Here is a 25,556-nt window from a genome sequence, read left to right as displayed (position 1 = left end):
TTAAGATACTAAGACAATTTAATAGAAGTTCATTTTCGATTTCAGGGTGTAATAAGATTTCATTATTGTATAATAAGATCTCATTATTGCAACTTTAATGCTCATAACTAGAGATGTGCCGGGTACCTGATTCGGACCCAGGGAGCCAGTAATTTGGCAGTTTCACTGGGTACCCGGAATCAGCCATTTTGTTGATGTACTCGGCACCAGGTATCCTTAAAAATATTTTCAAATGAGACAAAAAAGATGTCTTCTGAGAGATTACAGAACTTGATTTCAAGAAATTCTTGAAATCGCATTGATTTTCCTGGGATGTAGTCCTCCAAAGGGCAATGGATGTCAAAGTTAATTTACACTTAAAATATTTACATAAAATGTAAAGACATAATTGAGAATGAAATATAAAACACTTTATTGGCTGATTAATCCAGACAATACAGTTGTTATATGCTCAACCAAATCTATGAAATATTTTCATATGCAACATCAAATGCACCTTTAGTTCCATGTATCCTTACACTCAAATATCCATTCTACAATATACCTGTATCTAAGTACTGTACCTGTATACCTAAGTAACCTTAATCTCATTTGGCTTTACCCAAATATACCTTTACAGCCATATTTTACTTTGACCTAGAAATCCGCAGAGTCTTGTGCCACAAATCCTTGTCACAGTGTATAATCAACATAAATAATTGGTAGATCATAGATGTACATAGTAGTACATAATTCTATTTATTAAAAAAATGGAAGTTCTAAGAATATGGAACATATTTTTTAGTAGTATTGTTTGTAGCTGGTGAGTAAAGTAGCAAACATTATTATTGCAATATCAAATACAATACTACTGTTTCAACACCAATTTAAATTGACAAAGCATGAAAGCATTATTAGCTTAGTGTTAAGTTTGTTTATCACAATAAATAATGTGAAAGCTTGAATCTAATCTCTCTAAATGCATGCAATGCTCCAAGTAACAATCTGAACTTTATTCAAGCCAATGCAAACTACCATTTAACTAATGATGGTGACTCAACTACTAGAGCCACCAACTGGAGGAAATAAAAATCATTCAGTCAGATATAAAGGAGAAGAAAACCTAAGCACAATAACTCAACTTTTTTTATTGGACCTGCATCCCCACCTGTTCTTTGCAGTTCTTTAATTTGATAATTCATTTTTGTCAGAAGATAAGAGGCCAGAAAACTTGGAATAAAAGGCTGGGTTGAACTGGAACATACAGATATGATTGGACTACTATGAAGAAGTAAACTGAAATATCTTGCATTAACTGTGGATTTGAATAGTCATTCTGCGTAGTAAATGTCTACATAGTTAATTAAACATGCTTACATTTTATTTACTATTGCATTTCAATAGCAAAAATTGCAGAGTATGTTCATTTTTGACTTAAAAGCAGCTAAAATTATGAAACTTAATAGTCTTTACGGCAGTTCTAAAATATATGCTCATCCAAATATTTTTTGTGGCCTATTTTGTGAGCTAAAGAAACACATAAAAGCTTATGTGTTATTACTCTCAATAATTTAAACTAAATATTTTAAAATAACAATTGAAAATATTTTTTTTAATAATTATTTTAAAATGTCTTAGTTTAAAAATATACCTTGTTTAATTTTTTATTAATTAATAATATAATGAACATTTAATAAGTATAATTATTAAAACATTTTAGTCTGGAAAATTAGAAATACCTATAGAAGCACTATCTTTCTCAGTGTAACGAAGAAGCAAAGAATTACCCAATCTCGACCCCAAGAAAACAAATCCATATTCAATCCAACAAACCTAAATAGTCTTTCAAAGTTTTATATTACATTTAATATTTTTTTAAAGTATTTACAGTGTGAAAATTTTTCAAATATCAAATGAAATGAAATAAATCATGTGATTAAACTGATGCATAATAACTTTTTAAAAATATTTCAGATAAAATTATTTACATTTTTAAAACTTGACAAATTTTAAAATATATTAAATAACACAAAGTTTCTGAATTAAATTTAATATTACCTTAAATTACAAAAAAAATTCAATAAGTAATTATAGCTCAAATAATGTCTTTTAATTAATATGTTTAATTTTGAAAATAATATATAGTTGAATCTCGATAACTCGGACCCTGGATAAGTCGGACTTTTACTAAGTCGGACGGAATTCCCCTTGAACATTCTCTATCAATCTATTGTAAAATCATCTGCTTAGTTCGTACCCTGGTTAAGTCGAACCATCCGCCAACTCTTACTGTTTTTTGATATCCTTTTGGCAAAAAACTTCACTTAACTAGGACTTTTATTTTGAATTGCATATAAGTGAATAAAATAACAAAACTTCCAATACTTCAATAAAAATTCCAAACTTTAAACGCTCGAAAATAAAATACTTTTGCGTCAAATATAATTAAACATAGCTAAACATTTTCACGGAGATCTTTCTATTCAGTTAAGCTTTAATTAAATTCTATTTTTTACTAACTATTACAATAAAAATTCAAAAATATCAATTAAAATTCAAAACTTAGAAGTTCGAAAATTAACTATCTTTGCGGCAAACATAATTTAACAAACTAAGCATTTTCATTGATATCTTCAATTCGGTAATTCTTCTATCAAGTTTTATTTACTAAAAATGTGGAAGGTTGCTAAAAGAAAGCTATCAAGTAGAACTATAACAGAAAAATACAAAATACTAAAAGAACTCGACAAAGGAGAATCGTCTGTATCTATATCAAAGAAATATGGCATTCCAAAGCAAACATTGTCTGGAGGGTCAAAAGAAAAAAACACAATATATTCAGAAGTCAAAAAAAATAAAACTTCTGCGAAAAGAGTGCAGATACGTGTTTCCCTAAATGAGGATTTGGATAAAGCATGCTATATGTGGCTTTTAAACACCCAACACCGAAAAATTTCTGTGTCTGAAACCATTTTCAAGATCAAAGTTTTGCATTATGCAAAAGAACTTTCAATACTTTCAGCATCCAATGAATGGTTAGATAGATGGAAAAAAAGAAACAATGTATCATTTAAAACAATATCAGGTATTCTATCACTTTATTTTTTCATTGATATTTACATTTTTTTCGGCCATTTGTCTAAAAAATGATAATAAGCATGGAACTCTCATTTCTATTCCATCACTCATAAATGGTTTAACCAACAAATTATCAATCCAATTTTTTTGTTTCAATTTGTTTAAAGTCATTACAACATTTTGGTTTGTTACCACGCACTGCATGAAAAGCAAATAAAGTCCTACACCATAGCTAATAGAATTTATGCTGATTTTAAAGTTGCTTTTTTTATTTTTCATAGGTGAAAGTCAAGATGTTACTAATGAAATGACCGCTCCTTGGAGGGAAACAACTTTGCTGACAACATTGTCTCGTTATAACTTGCATGATATATATTTAATGCAGATGAGTTTGGTTTGTTTTTCACTTCCAAAAAAAAGTATGCATTTGAAAGGTGTGAAATGTAGTGGAGGTAAGAATTGCAAGATATGACTAACTGGGCTTGCTGCAACTAATATGTGTGCAGAAAAACTTCCAATGTTTGTTATCGGGAAATCAAACACACCCCGTTGTTTTTAAGGAATTAGAAGCACTCCATGTTGTTACTGTGCGCAAAAAAAGAGCTGGATGACCTCTGAACTATTTGAGGAGTGGGTTAGAGAAAACGACAGAAAGTTTGCATTAAGAGGCTGTAAGATAAGATTCGTTATTGATAACTGCACTTCCCATCTGAATATTGAGAATCTCAAATCAGTCACGCTCTACTTTTCCCCCCAAAACACAATTTCATGTTTGCAGCCAATGGATCAAGGAGTCATTTGATCATTGAAGTGTAAGTACCGAACTAATTTAATTAACAAAATCATAAATGCTATTAATAATGGAAAACAAATGCCTTCAATCTCCATACTTGATGCTATGAAAATACTTGTTTATTCTTGGAATGAAGTTTTACTATTATTAACTGTTTCAGCAAAGCAGGATTTAAGGAAGGAGTAGGAGTACCAGATAAAGATGAAGAATACTTCTGTGCATTAAAAAATTCAATTGATCAGTTACGTCAGCGTGATGAGGATCTTGTTCCAGAAGATTTTACTTACGAAGATATGTTAACAATAAATGATGAAAAAATAAACGTTTCGGTTATGGGAAGAGTGATGACAGATGAAGATATTGTTCAAGATATCATTGAGGTAGTTGAAGAAGAAATGCAAGAAGGAAAGGAAACGTCAGATGAAACGGTGACAAAGCGAACGACTGAAGAAGTTCGTAAAGCAATCGATACCATTATTAATTTTTCGATGTTTACTCAGAGTGGTGAAATTGGAAGAGTAGCTTTAAATGCTTCAAAGCTGTTTGAAAAAGAATTGTGCGAGTCACTGAAACAAACATCAATTTCTGACTTTTTTCGTTTATAGTATATTATATATATATACAAAAATATATATTTCACATAAGATTATATTGTTCTAAATATATGTACATAATATTTATTTATCAAAAAACATTCGATAAGTCTCGAAATCTCAATAAGTCGGACATTTTCAAAAAGTTCGACTTAACGAGAGCTTTGCTTAATTCGGTCATTCACTAAGTCAGACAATAAATATATACCCCTTCAGATTCAGAGTTAAAGGGATTCTACTGTATAAAAAAAATAATAAACTTACACAGGATGCTAGAACACTACCAGCTGCTTTCTCAAAATGGAAACTTCGAACAGTTCTTAACCCATCAGATAACAATGACAGCACATAACTAAATTAAGAATAAACTAAAAACTAAGAATATTGTAAACTTACAATGTAAATATTTTGGGACATTAAAACTATAAACAGAAATTTTGTTTGATAGATTGTGAAGTTGCTTATGTATGACTTTAATTTGTTTTTATTTTTTATGGTATATATATTTTTCTCCTCCCCAATGAAATCTAAATAAATTTACCAAAAGTCAAATGTTGAAAAAAAAAAAATACGTAGCAGTGCAATGAAATGTGATGAGAATAAAATAGGATAACATGGAACGCCAGTACCATGGGATAACATAAGCTAACAATGGATATATAAGAACAAAAAAACATTAACAATAAATAAAGGCTGTAATTAATTAATAGTAAAACAAGTGTAAAAAAGACATATTAGGGCAGTAGGAGTAAAAGTAAATAGGAGTGGGGGTATATGGATGTACATGGACGTACGAGTACATAGGAAAAAAAGAACATGGCTGTAAATGTATACTTGAATATGGCCAAATGGGAGCAAATGATGTGGATATAATTAAAGTAGTAGCAATTAAAGTAGCAATATAAATATAACTAAACAATATTTTCTAAACATTCTCAACCATATTAAAAGCTTTTTCAAAACTTAAATGATTTTATGAAATCTTAGTATATGCTTTTTCAAAATAATATCCTGATTATTTATCAAACCTTGCTTTTAAAACTCTGATTTTTTCAATCAGTAAACCAGTGACCAGCAGGGGCGTGGTGGCTCTAAAAAGCTCATGCGGGACTTTTATTAAAAAGCCTATATATGTGGGATTTTACCATATATGCTTTATGTAAAGGTCCATACGAATATATATATATATATATATATATATATATTATATATATATATATATATATATATATATATATATATATATATATATATATATATATATATATATATATATATATATATATATATATATATATATATATATATATATATATATATATATATATATATATATATAATAACTGACCTTATTCTAATAAATCCTTATTAAAAACCAACAAGTTGTGATAATACTATTTGTAATTAATAATTTTATTTGTAATACTTCAAAATAAAAAATGGTAACAACACGATGCAGCAACCACGTTTTTGTTTTGACTTTCTTAAAACACAACTTTACCGCAAGCAAATACAATTAGTATTTTATTGTTCGAAGAACATAGCTTAACACAAAATTAAAAATCAAACATTTTAATTTTTTTATTACTATATAATGATATTTATTTTATTGTACAATAATATAAATTTTTTTAAATTATATATAATTTTTTTTCTAAAATAAATATTGAAAATCTTGAAAATAGAAAAATTCTTTTTATTTTATGAGAAAATTCTTTTTAGTTTATGCTCTTGGTTTAATTCGGTGTTTTAACTTTTTTTAACATTTTAGGATAAACTGGCAACAGCTAAAATGCCCTCTCTAAAAATGGTGCTGTTATTGACATAGTTTAACGTAAAAGTTTTTATAATGTAGTTTCATTTAGCACTTCATCATCCTTTTTTAAATCTGTCTGAGGACAGGATATTACAGAGTGATTTCTTTATCTACATAAAATAATATAAACTGTATAAAAATAAAAAACTTTATTTATTATTAAAGAAGTTTATACCAGTTTCGAAAGTTTGCAAAAATGCAAAACATGAGTTCGATCCTTATTTATATAAAACTTAATTTAAAATTTAATACCAAAATATTTTTCTTAAATGAATTAAAACGCAATACAATTACTTTATAGTAATTGTATTGCGATATAATTCATTTAAGAAAAATGTTTTGGGGTTAAACTTTTAAATTAAGTTAATTTAAGTCCAACAATAATAATAGCTATTATTATTGTTGGGTCTGCGGACTTTCTTAAATTTATTTTGTCAACATTACGATCGTTAAAAACCGTTTATGGGTTCATTATTTTTCTCATGAAAAAAATATCATAATACGTTTTAAAACATCTACTTTGTTTTCAGAGCAATATTATTATTATGCAAAATACTAATATAATTGCGCTCAAAGTTGAAATCAAGTTAAAAATCAAGTGATTAATAAAATTTAACTTGTGCTAACATAAATATTTTAAATGATTCTGGAATTAAAAAAAAAATGTAGAAAAAATAAAATTTGCCAAAAGGCCCATATTTAGATGAAAAAGTGAAAAGCCCATGCGGGAATCCCGCTTAGCTTCTGGGGCCACCACGCCTCTGGTGACCAGTAAGAAATCATTTTGGGAGGTCAAAACAGAAATTTTAGTTTTTTGTTTTGGGCAGTCGCTGACTGTTGACTGGCCATTATTTTCCATGCTGAATGGTACATATCAAAAAATCTTGGCAAGGTTAAAAATATGAATTAGAAAGCAACTTTTAATATTTTATTTGGTTATGACATTAAACTGATCATTTTTTTTTTTTTTTTTTTTTTGTTATTCGCCTCCTCAAGGCTAAGAAGGCCACTACAAATGAGGAGGCTACTTAATAGTGGTTATAACCCTCTCTCGACTCTATAACTCCGAAACACGAACCTCGACGAACAAGGCCGCTGCGCGGAGAAACAAGTTGATCGCGGTACTACCAGGGACGTGGTGGGGATCGAACTCCGAATCTCTCGCTTATGAAGCGAGCGCTTTACCACAACACCACTACCGCATATATAGGATATCACCACTACCGCATATATAGGATCAGGTAAGGTTTCTTATCTGTGGTATCTAAGAGAAGGAAATCTGTAATATAAAATCCCAAATTTATTTGTGGTTAATGGAAAAAAGAGGAACTTGTAAACATACGAAAGTAACCTTCCTAATGACAGTATTACAATAAAAAGTACTCAGTACTAATTTCCAAAGCAGGTTTGGTGGAAAAAAATTAACTGGAAATCAGTGAAACCTAAAAAAGTCAAGCTCACATTTCAAACTGAAAGAAAATTTTAATCAGCAAAAATTCTGTTTTGAGGAAACGTTACAGTTTTAAAATCAAAAATTGAAATTAAAAAATTATTTTAAAACTTATTTAAGTAAAATATTTAATTTGCTATTGACAATACATTTACAATATGGATGAGCACATTTATAACAAAGAAAAGAAAATCAATATCTGTAAAATTACAAAAAAACAGTTCTTACATTTCACCACCTTTTAAAGAAAGTATAAACTGGTCAGTTGCTATTGCATCACAACTTGATTCTGCAAGAGTTATTACAACATCTTCCTGAATTTCTAACAAAAACATATACAACTAAAAAAACATATACAACTAAAAAAACATATACAACTAAAAAAACATATACAACTAAAAAAAACATACAGCTAAAAAAACATATACAACTAAAAAAACATATACAACTAAAAAAAACTATGATATCAAGTAGTAGTATTTAGGAGTAATTAATTGTTGTAAAAAACACGAGTGAAATAATATTTTTTTTGATAAAAAAAAAAAAAGATAGTTAAATAAACGTTTTTCTACTTTTCGTTTTTAAAAAAAATTTAATTTAAATTTATTGTACAATATCTAAATTAAATTTATTATTAAATATTATTAAATTCAAATTTACTTTTTAAAATTTTTTAAAAAATTTAAAACGCTCTGTTTTACAATTTTTTTTTACTTTATTTTTACCTAACTATCTTAAAGAAAAGAAATTTTTATCAAAATTAATTTAAGTTACTCTTATGTTTGTTTTACATTCAACTATTTTGTTTATTTATTTTTAGTATCACATCAATAACTTTTTTCATCCCATTACTAAAGTGCTAATATACAAAAGTGCTTAATGCTTATAACTGTATAAAAATGCATTGCTGGATAAGCCATCAAGCCTGTAGGCAATTTTTATTTAGAGAACTTTTTTTGTAAACTTTATATAACAAATTTATGAAAAGATAATTTTTTCAGTTTTGAAATTGCTTTTTAAAAGTTTTTTCATTATTCATTTTATTCGACTTTTAACAATATAAAGATATATAGGGAGTTAAGTACGCATTAAAATCTCTGGCCTGTTAATATATATATATATATATATATATATATATATATATATATATATATATATATATATATATATATATATATATATATATATATATATATATATATATATATATATATATATATATTATATAACAAGAACAAATTTGATCTATATCAAGATGATTTTTTTTTTAAATAAAAAAGGACAAGAAAAATGAAAAAAAAAAAAAAAAATTTTTGAAAACTTTTTAAAATTCATACCCTTTATATATTTAATTGCACTCTGAAAATCATAAATTATCTTAATGTAACTCTAAATCTTTCTGACGATTCATTTCAATCATATATTAAACTGGATAATAATTTTAATTATATACATGCAAATTTCAACCACTCATCTAACATAAAAAGTCTGTCACGACCTATCGAGTCAAAACCACATTTATTTAATCTACCACATTTTGAAATAAAATTATTTTTAAGAATTCCATACATACTTAAGATGCATTAACAAAAAATGGATACAATTGCATCCAATTTGTACCTACAAACCAAAAAAAAAGCACAAACTCAATATCATATGTTACAACCTGATATTTTCAAAAAATGTCTCTACGAAAAATGGTCAACACTTTCTAACCCTAGTTAAGCAACATTTCCCCATCAACAAGAAAAAAACTAATAAATAAAATAAATAATAAAAGTTTTTAGAGCATGGAGGGATAAAAGAATACTAAAAGATGAAGACTTATTTTGAATGACAAGTCAAGCGAGAATGAGTTTTGGTTGATGGATCTAGAGATGATAGTTCCATTAAGCAGCAACCATGATAGTATTTTTATAAAAGAGAAAGAGATGCAACTTTATAACAATGGTACAGATACAGAGAAAACCCAGGTGAAAAAACAGATGAGTAGGTAAGCAGATACATATCCTAAATACAAAAAAAACACCAAAAGGCTAACAATAAAAAAAAAATTGCAATTTACATAAAAACCACTCGAAAGATACAAATAAGAATTATATCTTTTTTATATAATTCTGCAATATTATAAATATAGTCAGAAAACTATTTTAAAAGTATTTTTTTTTTTTACATAACACACAATATTTAGAAAATCTATGAAATTCACCAAGATAAAATATTATAAAGATAGTAAAAAACACAAAATGACATTAAAAAACATACTTAAAGGAAACATTGTACTTCCTTCAGTTATACTGTTAAGAGATACACCATATGGAGGAATGCTTTGGTTTAGATATATAAGAGAATTTGATGCAAACACCAACACGCCACCTTAAAATAAAATTAAAATAAAACTAATTTTATAATAATATAAAAATATACTAATAAAAACATTTTAACTTAATGTATAAAAAAGAATTCACTAATATAATATCAAAATAATATTATCAAAAATATTATTGAAATTGAACATGGAGTGTAAAATAACCACCTACCAATTGGTTTTTCTATTGGTCGTAACATATGGCAATCAAATGGCAAGTTAGTAACTGACCAAATAACTGGATGCACTTTCTCAGCCATGTTCAATGAAATAGCTGAAACACAAAATGTATCTTGACGAACAGCAACTCTCCTGTAAAAACAATTGTAGAAATTTAGCCTGATTTTATATCATGGAAGTGAATAAGTTAATAACATGAAATGATCAAAATGTTTGGATTGCACTATGCAAACTCTGCATTTTAGAAAAGAATTTATACAAAAAACAAAATTTTAAAGAAAAAGTATAACACTGTGAACAGAAAAATTGATAATGATGTGAACAGAAAAACTGCTAATGATGATATAACTTGCAATTGTTTTTCCAGGCTGCATTTATTATCTTCACCAAGTATATAGTTAAGATCTTTTTATTGACTGTATTCACCTACTCAAGGCTATGAGGGTAAGTCAAGTAGGTTACTCATTTTTTAAATTGTTGCTACAACCCTCTCTCAACCTTTTAACTCTAAAACATCAGCCATCATGGCTATTACATCATCTGTGTTTTATTAAACAAAGCCACTGTATTGAGAAACAAGTTGAGACAAGGCATCAAAAATATTGTGGACCTCAATCTTATTTCAATAATGATCCTTTTATTTAAAAATAAAAGCTCTTATCACATTTTTCAAATCATAATTTGAATTTGATGTAATTTATAGTTTTAAATGACATTCATTGACAAAAATAAATTACATCAAAATTTCTTGGAAGTAAAAATAAGAAGTAAAAACAAATTTTAGCTGTAAACATACCCAGTAGAAGTTTGTACAGGTTCAAAAAGAAACATCAATGTTGGTTGATGGTACCCATGAAGAAATTGCAACTCAGTTATGTTCAACAGAGGCTGCTCAAGTGAATGAAGATCAATCATATAACTTGGAAGTACGGATTTAATATGCTCTCTATATAAAATATATACTTTAAATAAACATAATATTATCAAGCAAGTAATTCAATTTTTTTTTTTTTTTATTTATTTTTTTTTAACTCCGAAACACGAACCTTGACGAACAAGGCCGCTGCGCAGAGAAACAAGTTGAGCGCGGTACTACCAGGGATGTGGTGGGGATCAAACTCGGAACCTCTTGCTTATAAAGCGAGTGCTCTACCACTACCACATGTTACTTTGTTACCCCGTGTTACACCACTACCGCATGTTACGCAATTAACTTTAAATAAAAATATTATTATTAAACAAGAAAATTGAAAAAAGTGTAACAACTAGACTGCAACAACAACAAAAAATTATACCCATCACTTAGTTCTTCAGACTCTTCAAGTTTTATATCATGTTTAAAAGGAAGAACAACTAAATGTCGATTATAAATAAGCATACATGCGCATCTTTGCTCAGGATCAACTCTTACTAATGGTAAATAAATATTATGAGAAAGACCACCCTGTAAAGAAAATATTTTTAAATATTAGAACATCTGTAAAAAGGAAAAATAAACCATCTGAAAGGCAAGCATAATTACACGAGAAAAACAGGCAATTAAAAATTTAGTTACCTTAAACTCATCATTTTCAAAGTAATGCATTGAATCTGTTTTCAGGTCATGGCTTAAAGGATCAAATTCTACTATTGAAAGCTAAACAAGTTTAAATTTTTTTTTTAACATTTTTTGGTTGACAAATATTTATTTCATACATTTCCAATGTTAATATTGTTCGTTGAAGAATATTAAAAATATATCTAATATATATGTATAACATAACATACAAGGTGTAATGATGTAACTTGAAAATATATGTATAACATAACATACAAGGTGTAATGGGAGTTCAATAAGTTTGTACGAAAACTTAACTGCAAATTCAAAGGTGTAAAAAGATTTAAAAGCTGTGTGTGAGCTTTAAAATTATGTAAACATGATTCAAAAAATGCTCATATTTTTATTTTTTTTAAATGATTAAAACTGAAGCAATGAAAAATCAAATATATTTTAACAGCAAAAAAAAATTTAAATCACGGAAAATCATGAGGGTGTTCTTAAACTGTTTATAACATAATTAAATGTTATTAGTCTGGAACAAATATTATGAATAAAAAATGTTTAGCTTTTCCTGGTAAAATATTCACCAAGAAAGCTAAAATCATTTTAAAATGTTTAACCAAGATTGAGTCAGGAGTTTCCCAAAGGATGCCAAATGATTGCTGCCTATCTTATATTATTAAGCAGTTAAACAATCTTTCGATGGAAGACCTGATCAAACAAAAGCTAAAATAAAAGCAACTAGAACAAAAAGTTTGAAAATACTGTTTGAAAATACTGTTTGAAAATACTGTTTGAAAATACTGTTTGAAAATACTGTTTGAAAATACTGTTTGAAAATACTGTTTGAAAATACTGTTTGAAAATACTGTTTGAAAATACTGTTTGAAAATACTGTTTGAAAATACTGTTTGAAAATACTGTTTGAAAATACTGTTTGAAAATACTGTTTGAAAATACTGTTTGAAAATACTGTTTGAAAATACTGTTTGAAAATACTGTTTGAAAATACTGTTTGAAAATACTGTTTGAAAATACTGTTTGAAAATACTGTTTGAAAATACTGTTTGAAAATACTGTTTGAAAATACTGTTTGAAAATACTGTTTGAAAATACTGTTTGAAAAGAGATTGCAAATAGTTAATGGATAATGAAAGTTAAGTTACATAAATGCCTTTCTGAACTTGATAAAGCAACGATACAGGGTTTAATAGAAGATGTTAGAAAAATAATTATTTTATAAAACATAATAATATTATTAAAACTAGAAAAAAAACTGCGTTTACTCAGACTCTTAACTGAGTTAAATTTTTATGAAAAAAACAAGTAACATTCTTTTGAAGTGCAAACTTAGTGAACACCTGTTATATGTTTACGCATAAATATTTGTATAACCTTACATGTGATACATACATACACACCTTGAGATGTGTATATACAAATATAAATATATGTATAATATTACATACAAGATGTATATATATATATATACATACATATATATATATATATATATATATATATATATATATATATATATATATATATATATATATATATATATACATATATATATACATAAATATATGTATAACATTAAACCAAACATCATTGATGACACTATACTGCAGGGACTTCAGTACTGAAATAATCTTAGGGGTTTCAGTGAGCTATACATAAAACTGTTATGAAATTGTATCAACTGCAAACAATTTTCAAAAAAATTTCAACATTAATTGAAATGCTTTTTATAGACCAATCAGAATGTTTAATTACCATTTAACTCGCGCTAATGAAGCACAAAATGTTGTGATATGGTCTCAACTTTCTAAACTTATCTGCTATTGATCTGAAAGTCCTTCAAACTCTTTTCTTATCCATTGGCCTATCACAACAGCAGCAAGAGAATTTTCCACCTTGACTCTTCATTTTAGAAAAAACTTTTAGGTATTGCTTACTTAAAATTGCATCCTAATTCAAGATAACAAAATAGAGTACTTACAAATAATCCAAAGATTATTTTGATGTGATTGAGGTCAGAGGCTAACTTCAATTGATTGAATTGAAGGATTTTTTAGATTGCAATGATTTTATTCTACATTTCAAACTATGCCTAATATGATCACTTTGCTGACACAAATATGCTCTTCTGGATCCTTGATTAAAACGCGATGCTAATGAATCAAACATGTTCATGACACTCTTTAGAATGTTATGAACATTCCCATAAATCCTTGTCCTGTCAATGATAGTTTTGATAAATTCCAATTTTCCTGGTAGTACCCATTAAACTGATAATGAAAAACCGTTCAGTAAATATTTTAATGTTTTTATTGAATTAACAACCGAATAGTGTGCCAATGGCATCTTTTTAGTTAGTTATTAATGTTATTGAGCCTTTAGCCATCTTATTTAACGTGCTACTATTGTTTAAACTTTAGCACTGTTGGCAGAATTCGTAGCTTTTTGTTTTTATTCAGAGTATCAACATTTTCTTTCTCAAATTTACTTAATTTACATAATTTATATAGCTGTATTTGACAACATTAAATATGGATTTAAAAAATATTTTTTTTTATTCCATGTATGAACTTTTCTGTTGCTAATTTTACACAGCATTTGTTGTTATCGTGACAATTTTTTAAGGCAAACAACACTTTCTGCGTGTTTTACACAAATTTAAACTTCCAGGTTTAAATTTAAATTTCCAGGATGCTTTTAAGCTGCAAAATTATAAGATCCATTTCAATAACTTTCTGTTGGTCATTTTTCAGGTCTTGTTTTGACTTTAATTGTGTAAAGTTATTTTTTTGAATTGTTATAACAATTTGTATAACAAACAAAATTAATTTGCTATATAACTATAACTATGCAAAAACTTTCTTCTGTTCTTTAAACATTCTTAAATAATAGTAAAATGTCAAAATTATAAGAAATAAAACAAATAAAAAAAGATTCGAAAATTTCATAACACTTTAATAATTTTGCTAAAAATTTTGAAAAAAAAAGAAAGAAAAGAACACACATTTTGAAAAAAATCTTGAAATACTGTTTGTTGTCATAGTAAATGTTCTTTATACCTAGATACTGCCACAAAACTCAAAAAATATCCTGAAAAATTCTGATTATTATCTGATGTCGTGCTTAAGAAAAGACTCAATTTCATCCATTATAAAATAATAACAAATAAACTGAAATCGAAAAGAAAAAAAGAAAAAAATATATAAGCACAAAATATCAATTATATAAGTGCAAAAAAAAATTAGACTAAATTAAACTAAACCTTTGCATGTTTAAATGCCAGTAGCAAAGAATCACGAACATTACTTCCAAGTCGAACAACTTGCATGTTGATTATGTTTCCATACAATGTAAAGGAAGCAAGAAGTTCTAATCTTCGTTTCCCAACGCTATCTGCTGATCAAAATTTAACAATAAGAATAACTAAAATTAAAATTCATAAATAAAAATGTCACAACTATGCAATTTGTAATCCTATAACACACCTATTTTAGAACTTTGGTCTCCATCAGAAACCTGAATAAAAAAATAGCTTCAATAAATTAAACTTCTATAAAACTTTTATTTAGTTATTTGCTGTTATTATGTACAAAATATCATTCATAGCAAGTACATAATATACAACATAAAGTAGTAAAATAAAAGTGAAAAAACCATTTAATTATATTAAATATTTCAAATAAAACAATAATTACTGTTATTTAACAATAAAATAAACAACATATTAAATAACAATTATATATAAAAATATTAAACTATATTAAAAAACAATTATAACTATAGTAGTGATGTCATTTTTACAAATGATAACAAATGATATGTAATTATGATATAGGTAAAATTTTCAGAAAGAAATTTTGTGTTCATGTTATACTTACAGGTGGTTGCACCCCAAAAATCATGTGAAAGTAAGAGTGCCTAGAAATTTATTCTAGACACAAATAATATTTTTTTAGTTATTATTATTGAAAGATAAGCCTAAATAGGGTTCGTCCTGATAGGTATGGTTTATTATATTGTGCATGTGTTCTTTTGCTAGAATGTTAAAGTTGACCAAAAAACACATTAACTAAATTGGCTATAATTTCTTAACTGTTAAGAATTATAACCTAATTTTTTGAAGAAGATTGTTATAAAAAATTGCTGTTAGGATGCTTGGATTATTGCTAACTTATATTTTGAGGAACACTTCAAATGTACTACAAAACCACATCATATGCACCCCAAAAACCATGTTGGTTTTTTGATGATTTTGAAAAAGATTTGAAATAATTCAATAAAATATTTATATAGTTTACTCTGAGTTTCTATTTGTCATAAAAAAGTTTAAGTTTACATTAAAAGCAATTACGTATAAATAAAGTAAGAAATCTTAGTACAAAAGCTGATGCCACAGTCACCAGAAAACATACTAATGAAAGAAATAAGCAACTAGAAGCTGCAATAAATTGGTGCAAAGAAATAAATGGAAGGGGACAAACAGCAGTATGACAGTAAAGACTGGTACGTTTCCTCTTATTAAAGATAGAGACAATAAACAGATGGAAAAGTGACTAATGGACAAGAAAGAAATTATTGTACTATACTTATAGAAGATGAAGAGATATGTATTGTTCGTTTTATAAAAAACAAGAACAGGTCTTTACAAGCAATTAATAAACAGGAAGTAACCAAGTTAATTCTAATTATGCTACCTATTAGACATCAAACTAATACAATAATGAAAAGTTGAGGGAAGTTTCACAAATAATCATTAAACGCTCAAACTGCACTGGAAAAAGGAAAGTTGAAATAAAATCATCTAACCTACAATGATCCTATAAAATCTAAATAGGGTAATCAGAATCATCTTTATATTTAAATATGCAACTAGTATCAGCAGTCCATTCCAAACCTCTGCTTCAATTTTCTCTTTATTAATCATAATACAAACTTCTATTAGTTCTCAAGCAAGGGAATCTGAAATATATTATTACATCGAAATAAGTATAGTTATGGAAATAAGTATAGTTAAGTTATGATCTTTCTTGGAAACCATAAAATGGCATTTAATTATATAGGTATTAGCTTGAAAATTTTTATAAATAAGTATCAATGTACTTTTATACTTACAAAGTAGATACTTGAAAACTGTAAAGAAAATCTTAACCAAAACAAATGCTTAATTTTAGGAGATTTTCCTGAAAATTATCAATATGTTGTTCAGAATGAGGTTCAATGTTATCACTGGAGAAAAAGTCAATGTTCACTTTTTATAATTGCACTTTATTTTATAAAGAAGAAAGTTCTCAAACATATATCTTTTTTTACCTTTTAGAAGATGTTGATCATGACACAGGATTTATTAACAAGACTCAGGAAGATATAACTAGATATATCAAAAAAAGTCTACCTGATGTATCAAGTGTGAAATACTTTTCCGATGGTTGTGCAGTGCTATTTAAAAATTTTAAAAACTTTACTAATCTTTGTCGTCACGGTAAAGACTTTGATTTAATTGCTGAATGGGTATTTTTTACTACCAGTCATATGGTAAATCCCCTGTGATGGTATTGGTGGGACTATTAAAAAAGTAGTATCTCAAGAAAGTCTAAAACAAATAACTACTGGGCATATTTTAGATGTTAATTTAATGTATTAATTTTATAAAGCCAAGATAAATGGACTTTGTTTTCTTATTTTCTAAAGTAAAAAATAAATTATTTTCTAAAGATGAGATTGACCAAACAAGAACACAATTAGAAAAAAGATATTTAGGTGGAAAACAGTTCCTGACACAAGGATGTATTATCGTTTTATTCCAATTGCTTCAAACACTATAAGTTATAAAAAAACAATATTGATACATATTTTACAATATATTGAAATATTTGATATCATTCCAAAAAACAAACATAATAAAGAGATTTCATTAAACATAAAAAAATGGATTATATTGCATGTTCTTATGACGGATTTTGGTCGGTAGGGATGGTTGAAGATGTAAGTGAGCTTGATATAAAAGTCAGATTCATGCATCCACATGGATCAGGTCAAAACTTCTTTTGGCTTCTTCAATGAGAAATGACGAGTGTTGGGTGTTCAATTCAGAAGTTATATGCCTAATTTCTATGCCCACAACAATATCAGGTCGTACGTACAACATGATTCTGATTTAGATTTGGAGAATATAAGCAGTTGGTTACAAAAAAAAATTAAATACATTTAAAAAATTTTCTTGTAATTTTATTTACCTATTTTGCATTTAGAATTTGTCTTTCTTTTTTTTCCTTTTTTTTTAATCCTTGGATGGAAGGCTGAGAAGGAGGGGGATTTAAATAAATCCCACTGTCCACCTTATTATGTCAATGACTATATTAGTCTTAAACTACTAAATAATACCATAAAGATGTTGATTGTTAAAATAATGTAAAAAACATTTCAATAATTTTGGTTTTAAAATTTACGATTTTTAAAATCATGAAAAAGATCTGAGTTTTGAGTGCTTACTTTAAAATAAGAGGTAAGTTTTTATTGATTTGAAATAATGAAAATAAATTGTTTCTCAAACTTAAACTAAAAAAATTTATGTTTTTAAACTGAATTTTCATAACTATTTATTATTAATTCATTTTATGTATTAAAAAAATGCAGGGAGATTGGGGGGGCAGAGTTGGTCAGAGGCTCCTAGCCCTTCCTTGGCCTATGACTATAAATGCCCTAAACTAGTTAATAAATAACACTATTTGATGTTTTATTCAAAAAAATGTTAAAAAAAAAATTTAATTGCTTTTGTTACAAAATTTAAATTTATCTAAAAAGATTTTGATCAAGTATTAGAGAGACAATTGATGACTCTAATTTTTTTCAGTAGACCCAGGGGCGTTGCGTGAGAAAATTCCAGGGGGGGAGGAGGGTTAAAAGACCTTGTTTTTCCCAACTGCTTCACATAGTTTTCACAACTATTTTTTATAATTCAAGAATTCAAGAAATCAATTTCTGTCCTATTTACAAAATCTACTGATTGTTTTACTACACTGCACTCACTCTCATGAATTGCCAATTATCAGTATTTATTAACTTCTATTAACAAAACATGGCTTCCTTTACATATATACAAAATATTCAATTCAAAAAACGTCTAAAAGTTTTATCCATTCATAGTGAAATTGTATCAGTCCAAAAAAACACAATTTACAAATCCAATAAACTTTACAAACCATTCTGGCAGCATATATAGCAGTTTAAAATTACGGAAATGGATACAAAGGAATATGGAAAATATTATTTTATTACAAGACTTATACGCACAATATTTTATCATCAGTCTATCATTTTTTGTCTACTGTTTGATTTTAATATGACGTTTCTTCAATTGAACCCACCGTTTAACAAGATGTTCGGGGTTAACTCCTTTACAAAGTTCTTTTTCGCACTTCAGTAGCATAAGACTATCCAATCTCTTGTCACTCATTGTTGTTCTCAGATGTGATTTTACAATCTTGAGTTGGCTGAAAGAACGCTCATTTGATGCTACACCATAAGCAGCTGTGATTACAAAAATGCATAGTTTATGGGCTTGTTTCAGTATATCCTTTAACTTCACAACATGGTACAAAATGTCTTTCAGCGTCTTGGCTAGTATTCTTGATGACTTAAAATCTTCATCACCTTCTTAATCTATGGTGTCGTTCGTAATCGTTTTCTGCATCAATGTGTAATTTCCTAGAAAATATTACTGCACTTTCAATCAAATTATTTATGGCATCTGTATCATTACTGATATTTTGTATGTACTTGGCAGTACTTTCAATTACATTAATACTGTCAATGACATTGAAGTTTGGACTTTCTAACATTTCTGTTAATACTTTTATCTTCTCAATGATATTCTTCATGAAGAAAAGAGTACTAATGAAATCAAAAGTTGTTACTTTTTTCAGAAGTCCCATTGCCTTAGTTCTCGTGTTAGTATCAAAAATCTTATTATTTTAGATGATCTGAAGAAGATCAATAACCTTTTCTAAACACTGATTTAAAGCCTTAACAGATTTTGCTCGTGCGGTCCATTTTGTTCTAGACAGGTTTACAAGCTGTATTGCACAGTCAATGTCTTCAAGTTTTTCTTTTAAATGACTAAATCTTTTTGTGCTTGATGTGAAGAAAACATGCAACTGTTCGAGGACATTAAACAATTCTCGTATTAAAGTATTAACATTGCAGGCATGTTCAAGAGCAGTGTTTGTTCTGTGGTCTTGGCAAGGTATGTAGGGTACATTATAGCCAACTTCTTCTGATATATACTTTTGTACTCCTTTAAATTATCCAGACATTGAATTAGCGTAGTCATACGACTGAAAAGCCATTTTGATGTGTCAATGCCTTCTTTATGTAAAGAAGATAAAATTAGTTCAACCATCCCTTTTCCAGTCTTATCAGTGCATTCGATGGATTTCAAAAGCCTTTCCTGAATCTCACCGTTTTCACTGGTTGTTCTCACAGCTATACTCATTATGTCCTTATGTGACATATTGGGAGTAGTGTCGTCCATCATGGAAAAAAATTGGAGCTGTTAATTTCATCAATGATCTTACTCTTTAATTCAGTTGCAATTAAACTAATCATTTCATTTTGAGACGATGGACTCGTGTATGTAACTCTATTTGGACGAAGGGCTCTATCTTTAATCCAGGCTTTTAGTGTGGGATTGTGGCGAGAGATTAGATTCACAACTGCAACAAAGTTACTTTGATTAGCACTGTCTGATTCCCTAAACGCTAGCCCTTGGCATCCCAAAGTCTTGCATTTATCGATAAGAATTTCGACAGTTTTTCAATTCTGCACCTCTATTTTTTGCTCTTCTATTAGAGCAAGTCTATTGGATTTTTGAACTTGTGTCCTGTTCAAATTTTTTATCAGAAGATGTTGTTTCTTCTTCTACGGATATACCACACGTTGAAGTTGATGTTTCAATTATTATCAAGTCTAACTTTGTATGCTCACTACTTTGTATTTCATCACCCACTTCGACATCGTTACTAGCATTCGAAGGTTCTATTTTTCGTTTTTTTTGAAGCTAAGAAGGCTATAAAAGAATTCTCTGGGGCTCCCACTGTTTTTATATGAGCCTTTCTACCAAACCACCATGAACGGATCTTTCATGACTGGTTTTATAGTCGTTATTAAATACTGCTTTGCATACGCAACATAATAATATATATCTTTTGCTTTTCATAGTTAGTGCTGGAAAACAAATGCAGATGCTATAATTTACCGTAATTTTTAAATGATTTAATGTTTATAAAAGTTATTACTCTTAATAAATGTGTTAAGATATAAGAGTCTTATCATAGTAGAATAAGACTAATAATCCTATTATATATTCTTATTAGGCCTATTACTCCTGCAAACCTAATTCTGATCCTACTTTAGTATACTGATAATTGGAAGTAATAATAGGCACAAAACGTTCATATCAGAGTTTAGCATTTATTTTCTTATACTTCCTGATAAAAGCTTTATATAAAATTACTATATTAAAAAACTAATCATATCATTTTAAATGCTTTTATACAATTTTTATCATATCTTTTATCATATCTTTTATACAAAGACAGAAATGTTAAAATCAATTCATGGAAATAAATATTCACGTTTCAAAGTAGAAAGTATGAAAAAAAATGAATAACTGCTTTTAGTCAAACATAAACTTGCAGCTGCCATTTTTATTGTTGATAACAAAAAAAAACTTGAAGCTGTGGAATAGAGCCTTAAGCCGTTTAATAAACGTAAAGTTTATTTGTCCAAGTCAAAAAAGAATTAGATCTTTGATGGATTTTCGTAAAAATTTTGATTTAATCTAACTAGAAAATATTTTTTATCACCGATTTCCCAACTGCCCAAACTCGTGGCAAGGAAATTCCCAACTTTTCTATTTTTTAGATTCTGGGAGGGGGAGACTCCCCCCCCCTACCCCCTCCAAGGCGACGCCCCTGAGTAGACCTAAGATAAAATATTGATATACAATTAAACTTTTAACTCAGGATTTTTGTTGAATGAGCCACATCTCTTCATTTTACCTCCAAAAATCATTATTTACAAGTTAATAATTTTGAACAAAATTGGATAAACAAGGCATTTCCTGAGACAATCGAATCTTGAGAGTGCTATTTTTTAATTCCTCAAGTAAAAATCTAATGATATACCAAATTTTTGAAAATTTCACCAAGTCATTATGAAGATACTATATGTTAAAGTTGCTTTGTAGTTGCTTCAGATAATCACTAAAATGCCATAATCACTAAAAGTCAGCATTATTTCAACTGACATATCTCTGGGACCAATGTGTATTTTTAATAGGGGTATAACGGAGTATAACAAAGGGTGTATTGGAGGTATGACAAAAGTTTCAAATTTACTTTATTGAAATCAAATATAATAACATATTACAGTTGCTTTGATAGGTTGGATTGGTTTCGATTGATTTTCTTAAGTTCTGACTAATTCAAATTGGAAGTTTTTTAATAAACTGATAACACTGATAAACAAATAAAATTTTATTGTGCATATCTTGTTAACTAGGTGGTTTTTTAAAACAAATTAAATATGCTGATTTCAAATATGCAAACCATTTTTCACTATCACGTCAAGTTGTAAAGATATTTGGGTTCAAATCTTTAGTATTTAAGGTAAAGTCCCTAATATTGTCGAAAAAAAAGTTATTCAAAAGTATGTCAACCTGGGTCTCAAAAGAAGCGTATTTTCAAAGATTTTTTCAAGATTTTAAAAATGTTATTCATTTGTAATAAAAATATTTTTTGTATTATTGCTGAATATCATTCTGTTGAAATTTTTTTAAGAGTCTTTATCATTTTTTCACATATCTTTTTTGTCAATAAATTTTAAGAAAAAATATTTATGTTTTCTATAATCTCTATGAAAATACGCTTCTTTTGAGACCCAGGTTGACATACTTTTGAATAACTTTTTTTTCAACAATATTAGGGACTTTACCTTAAATACTAAAGATTTGAACCCAAATATCTTTACAACTTGACGTGATGGTGAAAAATGGTTTGCATATTTAAAATCAGCATATTTAATTTGTTTTAAAAAACCACCTAGTTAACAAGATATGCACAATAAAATTTTATTTGTTTATCAGTGTAATTTAAATTGGAAGTTATAACGAAGGCAAAATGTGAAAACACAGTATATTACATCAAACTTAAGAGTTTTGATTCAAGACAACTTTATTTTGGTATTAAAAAGTTAAACTAAAACATTTATTAAAATTTGCTTATCTGATTTGAAAGTCTTAGTTTAAACCTCCGGCTCCAATAAACCTCTGTCACACATCTGATACACCTTCGTTACATCCCTAATTTTACACTAAAACTTTTGCAGTTATTATTTTTTTAATATGGGCTGCAAGTGAGGTAACATTGAACAAATTCTGAGACGTAAGGGTGTCAAAAATATTTGTTTTTTGGGATGATTTCATATGGAATTACCCTATTATCAGATGGATATAGATCAAGACTAGACTTTGATGCTTTGTCTTTTCTTGAGTTAAAAAAAATTTGTATCTGTCACACCACTGGACACATCAGGAGTTACTCAACTTCTTGATCAAGTAAATAAGAATGTTCATAGCTAGTATTGTAAAGAAAAAGACTCTATATTTTGAGATATCTTTTCCTTAAACAAAGAAGCTTTTATGTTAGTTCTAGTCAATTTATGGGACAAATGGACAACCAAAGAAACTATTATAAAAGCTATTCAGAATGGTTGGTGTTAATAGTGTTAAATTTATGCAAAAAGATAAATTTGAAAGAGCAGAAAACTGTATTGAAGTCCCTTAATTTCTTCACCTGATAAAAGACATGGTTCAGCAAGTTACTGGAAATCAAAGTTCAAAAAAGCTATGGAACTGATCGATGAACTTCATGAAAAAAAGTATCCAACTGGAAGAAATACCAGGTTTTATGACAACCAAATAGGTCAAGCCTAAAATATCAAAAGACATGACACTTGTAACCCAAGTACATGGTTCAATGACAGCAAACAATATACTAACTGTAGTTGAAAACAAAAAAGGTGTAGTTGAAATTAAAAGAAACAAAGAAAAATAAGACACTGCAAAAAAGACAGGAAGTTAAAAATTATGGAGGAAGTTAAAAGCTTATGGCTTAAAGCAGGGTCCAACCTGTCTTAATATTATGAAGTCTGTTTGCAGCAAAGCCAATTGCAAAGTAAATGGACAAAATCCAAAAATGATCTTATTAGCAGGTGCTAGAAAGAAATGATGAAAATATATTATTGAGATATTTGTATAAATTTTGTGCAAGTTTAGTGAAAAAGATTGATTCTGGTTAAATTTTTTTAATACACACCCCAAAAACCACAAGTTGAGTTGTACAAGTTTCCCATCAATTTAAAATGCAAATGGTTTGATTTATGTATAGAGTATAAAGAAGATAAGTGAACTAGATTGGATTTTCAAACTTTTTTGAAAAGACTACTATTTTACAGCAATTATTCTTAAAAAATCTAAAAATGTTTTACAATTTTTTAAATTTAAAATGCTTATAAAATTTTCCTCAATTGTTATCTTTGTTTTCTTTGATTTTAATTGCTGCTGGAACATTAATGTATCAAAAAACTTTTTTTTATGGTTTAAAAACAGATTTAAATTTTTATAGCCATATAACTGACCACACTGTTTTTGGGGTGCCTTAGTTTTTGGGCTGCATTTACTTGTACATTTTTTCAATTGATAATGTATAATATAATAAAACTAAATTAAAACAACTTTGTATGACATTATCATACATTTTATTTGCTATAAACTACATAATAGTAAATGATAAAAGAATACCACCATATCTGCATCACATAATCTGTATACATTAAGGCGCTGTCCCCCAGCTGTTACTAAATTGACTTCTTTGCTATCAAAAAAATAACAACGAACAGCATGATCCACAACAGTTGGTGGGTGAATTTCTTTGAAGATTGAGTGCATGTTATTACAAATTACCTAAAATTAAATTATACATATATATATATATATATATATATATATATATATATATATATATATATATATATATATATATATATATATATATATATATATATATATATATATATATATACATCTATATATGTATATATATACATCTATATATGTATATATACACATCTATATATGTATATATATATATATATATGTATATGTATATATATATATATATGTGTATATATATATATATATGTATATATATGTGTGTGTGTATATATATATATATACAAACATATGTATGTATATATATGTATATATATATATATATACAAACATATGTATGTATATATATATATATATACAAGCATATCTATGTACATATATATATATATACAAACATATGTATGTATATATATGTATATATATATATACAAACATATGTATGTATATATATATATATATATATATATATATATATATATATATATATATATATATATATATATATATATATATATATATATATATATATATATATATATATATATAGATATTTATATATAATACACTAACATAATTGTTAGTGTATTTTACAAATAGAGTGCTCAATGTTCTTAAAGAACAGAGCAATAATAAATTAAATTAAATTGAAAATAAATAAATTAAAGATCATCAGGAAGAGTTCCTCTTCCTGATGATCCAGCAATGGTGAAACTTAAAGTAGAAGATAAA

The 25,556-nt window shown here is 27.3% G+C and overlaps 1 protein-coding gene across 1 annotated transcript in view; it reads right to left on the bottom strand.

The window, feature by feature from the left end:
- The window catches only part of LOC100199171 (cleavage and polyadenylation specificity factor subunit 1), a 102,872-nt gene extending 78,035 nt beyond the window's left edge, over positions 1 to 24,837 (bottom strand). The window contains exons 1-11 of the mRNA XM_065819897.1: positions 24,678 to 24,837; positions 15,304 to 15,334; positions 15,081 to 15,214; positions 11,813 to 11,893; positions 11,553 to 11,701; positions 11,054 to 11,203; positions 10,250 to 10,389; positions 9,975 to 10,085; positions 7,938 to 8,031; positions 4,708 to 4,795; positions 1,719 to 1,812 (exon numbers count right to left, since the gene is read on the bottom strand). Of these exons, the coding sequence (XP_065675969.1) occupies positions 1,719 to 1,812; positions 4,708 to 4,795; positions 7,938 to 8,031; positions 9,975 to 10,085; positions 10,250 to 10,389; positions 11,054 to 11,203; positions 11,553 to 11,701; positions 11,813 to 11,893; positions 15,081 to 15,214; positions 15,304 to 15,334; positions 24,678 to 24,824 (1,219 nt within the window). The 5' untranslated portion in view covers positions 24,825 to 24,837. The remainder of the gene's footprint in view (positions 1 to 1,718; positions 1,813 to 4,707; positions 4,796 to 7,937; positions 8,032 to 9,974; positions 10,086 to 10,249; positions 10,390 to 11,053; positions 11,204 to 11,552; positions 11,702 to 11,812; positions 11,894 to 15,080; positions 15,215 to 15,303; positions 15,335 to 24,677) is intronic.
- Between the last annotated feature and the right edge of the window lie 719 nt (positions 24,838 to 25,556).

The sequence above is a fragment of the Hydra vulgaris genome, chromosome 15 (genome assembly GCF_038396675.1).
Source record: "Hydra vulgaris chromosome 15, alternate assembly HydraT2T_AEP".
NCBI classification, from domain to species: domain Eukaryota; kingdom Metazoa; phylum Cnidaria; class Hydrozoa; order Anthoathecata; family Hydridae; genus Hydra; species Hydra vulgaris.
This window is presented reverse-complemented; position numbering and strand designations above follow the sequence as displayed.